The sequence below is a fragment of the Chiloscyllium punctatum genome, chromosome 46 (assembly GCF_047496795.1).
Source record: "Chiloscyllium punctatum isolate Juve2018m chromosome 46, sChiPun1.3, whole genome shotgun sequence".
NCBI classification, from domain to species: Eukaryota; Metazoa; Chordata; class Chondrichthyes; order Orectolobiformes; family Hemiscylliidae; genus Chiloscyllium; species Chiloscyllium punctatum.
In genome coordinates, this window is record NC_092784.1 from 59689225 (window position 1) to 59702068 (window position 12844).

The window sequence follows — 12844 nt, forward strand, 5'->3', positions numbered from 1 at the left end:
TTCCAACCCTGGCAACATCCTTGTAAATCTTTTTTGAGCCCTTTCAAGTTTCACAGCATCCTTCTGATAGAAAGGGAGACTAGAATTGCACACAATATTCCAAAAGTTGCCTAACCAATGTCCTGTACAGCTGCAACATGACCTCTCAACTCCTATACTCAACGCTCTGACCAGTAAAGGAAAGCATACCAAACGCCTTCTTCACTTTCTGTTTCTGTGCTGTACATCTCTATAACTCTATGACAAAAAATAAAGTTGCACTTCAATTCACTCAAAAACACCTTGTAACTGGTACTTTTTTTGGTTTCTAGTAAACTACACAATTAAATTTTAATAGTTTGGAGGTGCTGGTGTTGGACTGGGGTGTACTAAATTAAAAATCACACACCAGGTTATAGTCCAACAGGTTTATTTGGAAGCGCTAGCTTTTGGACTGCTGCTCCATCATCCATCTGATTTTTAAAAATGGGAGTGAGGTATTGTTTTATGCGAAAAAGAATTTACTGTAAATCCTCAGTATCCATGAGTTCATGACTCGCGAATTCAACAATCCACACCAAAAAGTAAGTAGCAACAAAATTCAACATCTGTGGCAAAGCTCAGTGTCAGCGATAGTTAACATGTTTTCAATCTTTTAAAGGGCTCCACATTTGTGAATTTCATCATTTGCTGGGTTCTCAGAAACAGAACCCTTGCTGTAAATTACTATAAAACATTTTTATCGTAGCCAACCAACGGGGTTGAAAAGAGGAAAGCTGATTCACTCTGCACCTGGTTCTAATGGAAGGATCAGATTAGAAAATGAAACGCTTATAATTTAATCAATTACACTCCAATAGTTCACCCGTTCTCCATGTCTGGATCTGAAAGTAACAGTCATGACAGGCAGAAGATAACTTAGATTCCTCTATTTCTTCTATGAGTGACATCAGCCCAACTAGATACGGACGTGGAATTGAATACGTTAACTGGTCGCTATTTTTTAATTGCTTGAGGGATATGGGTGTCACTAGCTGAGCCAGCATCTCCTGCCCTTTATTAGTTGCCCTTGAGAAGGTGAGGATGAGTCATCTTCTTGAACCATTGCAACCCATTTGATGTAGGCAGGTCCACAAAGGAAGTTCTAAGATTTTGACCCAGCCGCACTGAAAGAACAGCAATATTTTTCCAAATCAGGACGCTGCGTGGACTGGAGGGGAACTTGCAGATGCTGGTCTTACCATGTATCTGCTTCCCATGTCCTTCTAGATAGTAGAAGTAGTGGGTTTGGAACGTGCTGTTTAAGGATCTATGGTGACTTTCTCTTGTGCGTCTTGTAGACAGTACATAATGCTGTTTCTGAGTCTCAATAGTGGAGAGACTGAATGCTTGTAGATATGATGCCAATCAAACATACTACTTTGACATGGAAGGTGTCAAGCTTCTTGAGTGTTGTGGAGCTGTATCCATCTCAGCAACTGGGGAGTATTAACACACTCCTGATTTGTGCCTTGTAGATGCAGATAGGCTTTGTTGAGTCAGGAGATGTGTCACTCACTGCAAGGTTCTTAGTCACTGGCCTGTTCTTGTAGCCATAGTATTTATTTGACTATTTCTGTTCAGTTTCTGGTCTGCAGGATGCTGACAGTTGGGGTTTTAGTGAAGGTCATGCCATTGAATGTCAAGAAATGATGGTTAGATTTCTTGTTGGAGATAGTCATTTCCATGCTACTATGTAGCATGAGTGCCACTAGTCAGCTTGTCCAAGTATTGCTGCATTTGGACATGGACTGATTCTGTAGCTCAGGAATCATGAATAGAGAACATTGTGCAGTCATCAGAAAACATCCCACTTTTGACCTTACAATTGAGAGAAGTAATTGATGATACAGCTGAAGATATTTGGACCTTGGAACCTACCTTGAAAAACCCTGGCAGTGATGCCCTGGATCTGAGATGACTGATGTCCAGCAACTACAACCATCCTCCTTTGTGCTAAGTATGATTCCAACCAGTAGAGTTTTCCCCCTGATTCCAGTTGGCTCTAGTTTCACTAAGGCTGCTTGATGCACACTTGGTTAAATATGAACTTGATGTCAAGATCAACCACTCTCACCTCATCTCTGGAGTTTTTGAGAATACGTCATCAGTATTATTGGTGGAATGTTGTCAAGGCCCATAGCCTTTATGGTATCCATTGCCTTCAGCAACTTATTGATGTCATGTGGAATGAACTAAATTGCCTGAAAATTGACATCTGTGATGCTGGGAATCTCTGGTGAAGGCCAAGGTAGATCATCCATTCTTATCTTCTGGATGGAGACTATTGCAAATGTTTCAGCTTTATCTTTTGCACTAATGTGCTACTTTCATTATTTTTGAAGTTGGAGATGATGTGCATTCCCCACTGGATTCTTTGATTGTCCACATCATTCACAATTGGACGTTGCAGATTTGTGGTGTTTAAATCTGATCTGTTCATTGTAGAATCACTTAGCCCTTAGATTCAATAGGTGGACACTACATCATTTGATACACCGGGTGCTTCTCCTGGCATGCACTTCTACACTTTTCTTTAAACAGGGCCAATCTCCCAAATTAATGGTAATGGTAAAGTGGGCAATATGCCAGGCCATGAGGTTATAAGTTGTGTTAGAGTAGAATTCTGCAGCTGCTATTGGCCTACAGCAGCTCATGGATGTCCAGTCTTGAGTTGCTAGATTGTTTGAAATCAATTCCTGAAGAAGGGCTGATGCCCGAAATGTCGATTCTCCTGTTCCTTGGATGCTGCCTGACCTGCTGCGCTTTTCCAGCAACACATTTTCAGCTCTGATCTCCAGCATCTGCAGTCCTCACTTTCTCCTGTTTGAAATCAATCCCATTTAGTACAGTGATAGTGCCACACAACAATGTTTGAGGGTATCTGCAATGTGAAGATGGAACTTTGTTTTCACAAGGAGTGCATGGTTGTACTGTCATGGACAGATGCATTTGCAGCAGGAAGACTCGTGAGGATGACATGAAGCTTGTTTTCCCCTCACCACCTGCTGTAGGCCCAAACTAGCAGCTAAGTTCTTTGGGACTCAACCAGCTCAGTCAGTGCCAACGCTTAGTGATGGATGCTGAAGTCCCACACCTACAGTATGTTCTATATCCTAGCTATCCTAAGTGCATCCTTAAAGTGGTGTTCAATGTGGAGGAGCACTGATTCATCAGCTGAAGGAATTAATTGATTAGGGGTTGGGAGGGATAGGGTGTCAGGGTGGTAGGTAAGGTAATCAGCAGGATCCTTTTTTGCTCATGATTTACCTGATACGATGAAACTTCATGGTGTCCAGAGTCAATTTTGAGGATTCCAGGTGGAAGTGAGGACTACAGATGTTGGAGATTAGAATCAAGAGTGTGATGCTGGAAAAGCACAGCAGGTCAGGCAGCATCTGAGGAGCAGGAGAATTGAGGATTTCAGGGCAATTCCCTCTCAATTGTATATCACTGTGGTGCTTCTCTGCTAGGTCTTTCATGCCAGTGGGACAGGAAATGCCAAGGGATGGTGATGGTACTAGGACATTGCATGTGGTGTAAGATTCCATGTGTATGACCATGTCAGTCTGTTGATTGACTAGTCTGTGAAATAGCTCTTCTAATTTTGGCACTAGCCTTCAGATGTTGGTAAGAAGGACTTTGCAGAGTTGAAAGGGCTGATTTTTGGTAATATTGTTGCTGCTGCCTCTTACGATGGCAAATAGTCCATCTAATTTCATTCCTTTTTTGAGGCTTTTTAGCGGTTGATAAATAGCTTGCTAAGTCATTTCAGAAGACAGCTGAGAGTCTAGAGTCACGTACAGGCCAGACAATGTTATAGATGGCTGTTTTCCTTCCCAAAAAGGACATTAGTGAACCAGATGGATTTTTACAATAATTGGCAAAACTTTCACAGTCATCATTTGACTTCTAATTCCCAATTTTTATCAAATTCAATTTTTGACCATCTGCTTTGATGGGTTTTGAACTAATGTTCCCAGAACATTTCAAATGTCTCTGATTACTAGTCCAGCAAAAATACCACTATACCAGTGCATCCCCAGTCCACTTAATTCTACATTGCATTTGGGAAACTCCGAAGACAGTGTCTCTCAATTTTTAGTTTAATTTAGCGCTGACAGCAGTACTATGTAAAACACTTACCAACAGAAGAAATGTCTGCCAGATGATCTTCACCCTCTTCGGGATTCAGTAAATCAGTTTTACTCTTTTTTATTGTTCCCCTTCTCATAGCTGGAAAGAACAGATGGGAAAAGTGAAGAGAAATAAAATGGATGAGATAGAACAGAGAGGCTTAGTTCTTCCTAACAGAAGCCCAATCTTAAAAGAAGGAAATAAGCTGTTTAAAATAATGAGCATCAAATTTTCATTATGGGATATTTTTGTAAAGTTTGCATGACACTAGTAACTCATATGAACACTGATAGGTCTCACAGCATGTACTGAAGACTGTTCATTAGCACACTCCCAGTGAAAACTGACACACTCTCAGAACTCACTGTATATATTGATGCATTGTCAGGATATTCCTGAAATTACTGGTGCAATCCCAGATGCTCACTGCAAATACTGCCACTCCCAGAATTTCTGCAAATTACCAGCACTCTCCCAGAAAGCACCTGGGTATTACAGCTCAGTATTGGGAATTAAGTAAATATTAACAAACTCCTAAGGACACCCAGTTCTAACCCCAACCTAAGTTTGTATTCTGTATGGATTGTGTGTTTCATAAAGTCATATAACACAGAAACAGACCCTTTGGTCCAACTCATCCATGTAGATCATGTTTCTTAAACTAAACTAGTCCCACTTGCCTGCATTTACCCCCTATCCCTCTAAATCCTTCCAATTCATGGACCTGTCTAAATGTCTTTTAAATATTGTAATTGTACCTGCATCTACCTTTTCCCTTGGCAGTTCATTCATTTCACATACCAACCACCCTGTGTGAAAAAGTAAATCCTCAGATCCCTTTTAAATTTTTCTCCTCTGACTCTAAAAGTATGCCCCTAGTTTTGAACTCACCCACCCCCCCAAGGGAAAAGGCCTTTGCTATTCACCCTATCCATGCCCCTCATGATTTTAAAAACCTCTATAATATCACCTCTCAACCTCCTAAATTCCAGTGAAAAAAGTCTAACCTACCCTTATAACTCAAACCTTCTGGTCCTGACAACATCCTGGTATATCTTTTCTGAACTGTATAGCCTTCCTATAGCAGGCCGAAGAGAACTGTATATGGTACTCCAAACATGGCTTCACCAATGTCCTGCATAACATCAACATGACGAGCCAACTCCTATACTCAGTGGTCTAATCAATGCAGGCAAGCATACTAAACATCTTCTTCATCATCCTGTCTATCTGTGACGCAAGTTTCAAAGAACGATGTACCTGAAGCCCTCTCTATTTGACAAAACTACCTAGGCCATACCATTAACTGGTTGGCACAATTGCACAGTCGTTAACACTGCTATCTCACAGGGACCTGGGTTCGATTCCATCCTTGGGCGACTGTCTATATGGAATTTGCACATTCTCCCATGTCTGCACGGGCTTCCTCCCACAGTTCAAAGATGTGCAGGTTAGGTGGTTTGGCTGTGCTAAATAGCCCCATAGTGTGCAGGGATTTGTAGGCTACGTGGGTTAGCCATGAGAAATGCAGGGTTACAGGATTAAGGGGTGTGGGGGGGGGAAATGATCATCGAAGGATTTGTGTGGACTTGTTGGGCTGAATGGACTGCTTCCAGACTGTAGAGATTCCGTAACTGCATAAATCCTGCTTTTGTTTGTTTTACCAAAATGCAAAATCCACATTAAACTCCATCTACCACTCCTTAGCCCAATTGATCAAGATGCCATTGCAATCTTAGATAACCTTCTTCACTATCAACTATGCCATCAATTTTTGTGTCATCTGCAAACTTACTAACCAAGCCTCCTAAACTTTCAACCAAATCATTTATATAACTGACAAACAAAAGTGGACCCTGCACCGATCCCAACGGAACATTGCTGGTCACAGACCACCAGCCCGAAAAACAACTCTCCACCACCACCCTCTATTTCCTAACATCAAACCAATTTTGTATCCAATTGGAAAGTGCTCCCTGAATCCCATGTGATCTAACTTTACTAATTAGAACCTTGTCAAAGGCTTTACTAAAGTCCATATACACAATAAAAACCAAAAGAGTTGTAGATGCTGTAAATCAGAGGCAAAATGGAAATTGCTGGTAAAGTTCAACAGACCTGGCAGTATCTCTGGACAGAAATTAAAGCTAACATTTTGGGTTGATGCTTCTGAGAAAGGGTCACTTGACTCAAAACGCTAACTCTGATTCCACTGATGCTGCCAGACCTGCTGAGCTTTTCCAGCAATTTCTATTTTTGTCTCCATATAGACAATGTCTACTGATATGCCCTTAATCCTTTTGGTTACATCTTCAAAAACGCAATCAAGTTCGTGAGACATGATTTCCCACACACAAAGCTACACTGATTATCTCTAATCAGTCCTTGCCTCCCAAAATGCATGTAAATCCTATCTCTCAGAAACACCTCCAACAACCTACCCACCACTGATGTCAGACTCACAAGTCTACTGAAATTGTTGTTAACTTAAGGGTTAAGTCATGGCAGGAGATCCAAGATCGGTGTCATGTCCTTCCTGTGCAATGTGGGAATTCTGGGACCTTTCTGATGTCCCTGACTCTTTCACATGCCGGAAGTGTGTCCAACTGCAGCTCCTGCCTGACCACTTGATGGCTCTGGAGCTGCAGTTGGATTCACTTTGGAGCATCTCGCCATCTTAATGAAGAATTCTACATTATGGTCACTCTTCCCCAAAGTAGCTCACACCACAAGGTTACTAATTAATCCTCTCTCATTACACAATACCCAGTCAAGGAAGACCTGCTCTCTGGTTGGTTCCTTGACATATTGCTCAAAGAAGTCATCCATCATACATTCCAGGAAATCCTCCTCTATCACATTGCTACAACTTTGGTTGGTCCAGTCAATATGAAGATTGAAGTCACCCATAATAACTGCTGGATCCTTTCTGATGCATCTCTAATTTCCTATTTGATGCCATCCCCAACATCACAACTACTTGAATACACTTAACAAATTCTTCACCATCCAAGCCCCTAACACTATGACAGTTTGTGTTTGGAAAGCTATAATCCCCCTCTATTACACTATTTTCTTACATATATCTGACATCTCTCTACATATTTGTTCCTCAATTTCCATCTGACTATTGGGAGCCTATAGTACAATTCCATCAAGGTGATCATTTCCTTCTTATTTCTGAGTTCTATCCATACAGTTTCACTGGATTGGGTATACATATTGGTAGTTTTTTTAATTAATCTGTGGGATGGGAGCATCACTGGCTGGCCAGCATTTATTGTCCATCCCTAATTATCTTGAGAAGGTCAGGGTGAGCTGCCTCTTGAACCACTGCAGTCCACCTGCTGTGGATTGACCCACAATGCCCTTAGGGAGGGAATTCCAAGATTTTGACCCAGCGACAGTGAAGGAATGGCGAAATATTTCCAAGTTTGGATGCTGACTATTTTGGAGGGGAACTTGGAGATGGTGGTGTCCCCATATACCTGCTGCCCTTGTCATTCTAGATACAAGTGTTCGTGGGTTTGGAAGATGCTGAGGTGTTTGAGGATCTTTAGTGCATTTCTGCAGTGCATATTTTAGATAGTACACACTGCTGCTACTGAGCGCTGGTGGTGGAGGGAGTAGTTGCTTATGGATGTAGTGCCAATCAGTGGGCTGCTTTGTCCTGGATGGTGTTGAGCTTCTTGAGAGTTGTTGGGGATGCCCTCATTCAGGCAAGTGGGGAGTATTCCATCACATCATGCTGCTGACTTGTGTCTTGTAGATAGTGGACTAACTCTGGGGAATCAGGAGGTAAGTTACTTGCCACAATATTCCTAGCCTCTGACCTGCTCTTGTAGCCACTGTGTTTATATGGTGAGTCCAATTAAGTTTCTGGTCAATGGTAATCCCCAGGATGTTGATACTGGGGGATTCAGTGATGGTAATACCATTGAATGTAAAGGGCCTGTGGTTAGATTGTCTCTTATTAGGATGGTCATAGCCTGGCAATTGTTACTTGCCACTTGTCAGCTCAAGCCTGGATATTGTCCAGATATTGTTGCATTTGAACATGAACTGCATCAGTATCTGAGGAGTCGCAAATGATGCTGAACATTGTGCAATCATTGGTGACCATCCCCACTTTTGACAGTATGACAGAGGGAAGATCATTGATGAAGCAGCTGAAGATGGTTAGGCCTAGAACACTACCCGGAGGGACTCCCGCAGAGATGTCCTGGAGCTAAGATGACTGACCTCCAAAAATCACAAACATTTTCCTATGTGTCAGGATTGACTCCAATCACCAGAGAGTTTCCCTCAATACCCACTAATGCCAGTTTTGCCAGGACTCCTTGATGCCACACTTGGTCGAATTCAGCCTTGATGTCAAGGGCTATCACTCTCACCTCAGATCTGGAATTCAGCTCTTTTCCCATGTTTGAACCAAGGCTGTAATGAGGTCAGGAGCTGAGTGATCCTGGCAGAACCCAAACTGGGTGTCACTCAGCAGGTTTTTGCTGAGCAGGTGCTGCTTGATAGCGCTGTTGATGACTCCTGCCATCGCTTTACTGATGAAGGAGAGTAGACTGACGGAGTGGTAGTTGGCCAGGTTGGATTTGTCCTGCTTTTTATGTACAGCACATGGCTTGGTAATTTTCCACATTGTTAGGCAGAAAACAGTGTTGTAACTGTAGTGGAACAGCTCACCTAGGGGAGCGGCAGGTTCTGGAGCACAAGTCTTTAGTACTCTTGCTGGAATGTTGTCAGGGCCTATAGAATTTGCAATATCCAGTGCCTCCAACTGTTTCTTGATATCACATGGGGTGAATCGAATTGGTTGAAGATTGGTATCTGTTATGCTGGGAATCACTGGAGGAGGTCGAGATGGATCATCCACTAGCTGAAGATTACTGAGAAAGCTTCAGCCTTACCTCTTGCACTGATTGTGTTTGGGCTCTTCCACCATCAAAGATGGGGATATTTGTGGAGCTTCCTCCTCTAGTGAGTTACTTAATCATCCACCACCACTCACGACTGAATGTGTTAGGACTGCACAGCTTAGATCTGATCTGTTGGTTGTGGGATCACTTAGCTCTGTCAATGACTTGCTGCTATTGCTGTTTGGCATGCAAGTAGTCCTGTTTGGTGGCTTCATCAGGTTGACACCTCATTTTCAGATATGCCTGGTGCTGCTCCTGGAATGCCCTCCCGCACTCTCCATTGAACCAGGGTTGATCCCTTGGCTTGATGGTAATGGTTAAATGGGGATATGCTGGGCCATGAGATTACAGATTATGCTGAAGTACAAATCTGCTGCTGTTGATGGCCCACAGTGCCTCATGGATGCCCAGTCTTGAGTTGCTAGATCTGATTGAAGTCTGTCCTATTTAGCATTGTGATAGCGCCACACAACACGATGGAAGGTATTCTCAATGTGAAGAGTGGACCTCATCTCCACAAGTACTATACGGTGGTCACTCTTACCGATACTGTCATGGACAGATGCAGCTGGAGGATTGGTAAGGATAAGGCCAAATATACTTTTCCTGCTTGTTGACTCCTTCACCACTTGCTGCGGACCCAGCCTAGCAGCTATGCTCTTTAGGAACTAACCAGTTCGATCTGTACTGCTGTTGAGCCACTGGTGGTGGTGGACATTGAAATCCCCCACCCACAGTACATTTTGTGCCCTTACCATCCTTTGCTTTCTCTAAATGTTATTCAACGTAGAGGAGAACAAAGTCATCAGCTGAGGTAGGATGATAAACAGAACATTTTGGACAGATCTTGGAAGAAAAGGGAAATTCTATGTGATTTCTTGGAAATTAATCTAATAGTTTAACCTGAGCTGTAGTTTACTTATTTACTGGAAATCAAGTGAAGTTGGAAAAAAGGCAAGAAAAGCTTTTAAGGAGATAAGAGATGTGTTGTTTGCTTTAATTATTGGAAAACTTGGCTTTGAAAGAAATAGGGAGCCTCTATGTTAATGGTTGCCCACTTTGTGGATTTGTGGATTTAAATTCTGTTTTACAGACCCAGGAGTCAGCAAAGAAGATGTCCAGAAGCTGTGAGACACTGTCCTGAAGTCCATTTCTCAGTACAAGTTCTTGAGAACCTGACAGTTTCCAAATACTAGTGTTTCTGTCTATCTGGTAAAAATCAAAAGAAGACTGTGACCAAACCCAAATACTCAAATCTTAATTGGGTGGAATCAGAAGTGAACATCTACCATTAATGTCAGCAATTCTGTTTCACCAACAAGAAATCCAGTGGACATGAGAAGTCACCACCTTGATTATCCTGTTTCTCAACCCTTGGCCCAAAGGAATTGTTTACATCTTTTCTCTTTATTTCAATAAACATCATCTTGCACTGACTTGCCTTTATGCTATGGGAATGTACCTATGTGTGGGATTCGAGGATATAATTTTAGCCCTGAATTATACTTTAGGTGTTATCCTGTATTTGCCACTTGCTTTAAGAATGAGTTTGGATAGTAGTATGAAAGAAAAGCAATTGATCATTTTGGTAATTGAATCAACAACTTTATGTGACTAGTGGAGTAGTGGAGCTTGATTATCAGCACATTGCTTACATTATTGATATAATACTGAACGTATTACCATCAAAGGGTGATTTTTCCTCAGTGTCAGTCTCCTCCTCTGCCAGTATCACCTCTTCTGCATGAAATGAATAGTCAAAAAACAAGAAAGAAATGGTAGAAATATGATGAAAGGTTCTGCAATTAATTAGCAGTGCAAATTATTTCTCAAAACATACATATTTGCCTTACATACACATAAAATTGATTTCCTGAAAAGATTTATTAAAGTTCTAGAAAGTTTAACATGAAGAATTGCTATTGAACACGTTATGTTCAATTTTCTTCTCCCGGGCCAATTACCAAATATGTCAAGCTATAAAGTTGCTGGGCTCAGTAATTTCAATCAGCTACTGCTGAGGTGGAACCACCAAAATAAAAATGAGATTCACCCTTCCCACACACAGATTAGCCCCAACTGCATAAGCTAAATGCTACATTTAAGTCAATAAAATAAATTGGACTTTTCTCAGACTCTGCCCAAACAAAATACACTCAGCTTATAAAAGCTGAACCTGGCTGTTGTTAAATGTTGGTCAGGACCATACCAACTGTCCTAAGTAGATGTTAGATCAGTGACCAGCACTCTGTGTGAATTAGTGCAAGCTCTTCCTTGTAACTTATTTAATAAACGTAAGAACATAAGTACTAAGAGCAGGAGTAGGCATTTCAGTCCCTTAAGCCTGCTCTGCCATTTAATACGATCATGGTTGATCTCATCTCAACCTCTAAATATAACATTAAGTCCCTTTCCCTTCCCATAGATCCTACCTGATTTTCTAAGCATTTCAAGTATCTTTTGTTTGTGCTACAAATGTCCTATACTCTGCTGGAAACTGTTAGACTTCCTTCTTATCACCTTGTCTATTTTAACAGCAGGCTGATATTTTACAACCCTTGATCATGGTGAAGACTGCACTTCCACAAACTTTGTTAATTCTCTTTATAATGTTGAAAGCTATGAATCAGCATGAAGTTTATGATTTTGAAATAAATTAATTCCAATTTCCATTCATCATGTCTTGGATTTTGGGGCATAGGGTGCACGTTTATGATGTCTGAACCATCATGTGATTTGTCAGACGATATCTCTATTTTTCTCTCTCTCACAAAGTTCGATAGCTTCTGAAACTACTATAGAATAACTTGTAACTTTATATGCTTAATAAAACAAGATACACAGTCCACCTTACTATGGCGATGTTGACGACTGAAACAAATTCCAGATGATTAGGTATTTTAAAGTATAGAAGAAGGCCAGTCAGCCCATCATTTCTTTGTTGGCTCTTTGAAAGAGCTGTTCAATTAATTCTACCTAGCTTTATTCCACCATTCTCTTGCAATGTAATTCTTTTCCCATATCTATCCAATTTGCTTTTGAAAATGAATACTGAAATTGTGCTTTATACTTTTTCAAACAGTAAATTCCAGATCATGACGTTCTACTGCAAAATAAAATCTTAACTCGCCTCTGGTTCTTTTGCTAATTATGTTTCATTTGCTGCTCCTCTAGCCAATGGAAACATTCCTTTCCTTCTTTGTACATCCAAAATGCTTCATAACATTGAGCACATCTGTTAAATTTCCCTTGACTTTCTCCACTTTATTATGAAGTTGAAAGATTGTATGGTCACTTCAAGATAGAAAGTATTTTCTAAATTTAAAGTACAACCACAGCTGCCAGTATACAGAACAGCTAAGAGACAGGCTGTTCCAAAACAGATACATGTGACAATTGGCTGTTAAATGGATACCTGCGTTTTGCTTGCTGTTTCGACAACAATTTAAATTTAACCAATTACGTAAATTATTCTCAGGGTACCAAAACCCAATTGAGTTTGAATTTATTGTATTGACAACTTCAGACCAATCAGAGGGTATGATGTTAGGGGCTATATAATATGAGGGTGTTTTGAAAACTGGTCAGAGCAACTGCTGTAGATGTGGAGAGCAAAGGCCAATGAGGAAATAAACATCTTGATCTCAAAGAAATCTCAGAAGGCACTATCTAAAGGTACCTTTCTGTGTAAAAGCAGTAAAAAGTAGGAAGACAACCCAAGAAGAAGACAGGAGAATCGGATGACTGGAAGTAGGACCGGA

The 12844-nt window shown here is 41.1% G+C and overlaps 1 protein-coding gene across 1 annotated transcript in view; it reads right to left on the bottom strand.

Moving 5' to 3' along the window:
* Window positions 1-12844, bottom strand: part of LOC140468175 (voltage-dependent P/Q-type calcium channel subunit alpha-1A-like) — a 620416-nt gene that overhangs the window by 227565 nt on the left and 380007 nt on the right. Inside the window, exons 11-12 of the mRNA XM_072564404.1 lie at window positions 10767-10823; window positions 4165-4254 (exon numbers count right to left, since the gene is read on the bottom strand). Of these exons, the coding sequence (XP_072420505.1) occupies window positions 4165-4254; window positions 10767-10823 (147 nt within the window). The remainder of the gene's footprint in view (window positions 1-4164; window positions 4255-10766; window positions 10824-12844) is intronic.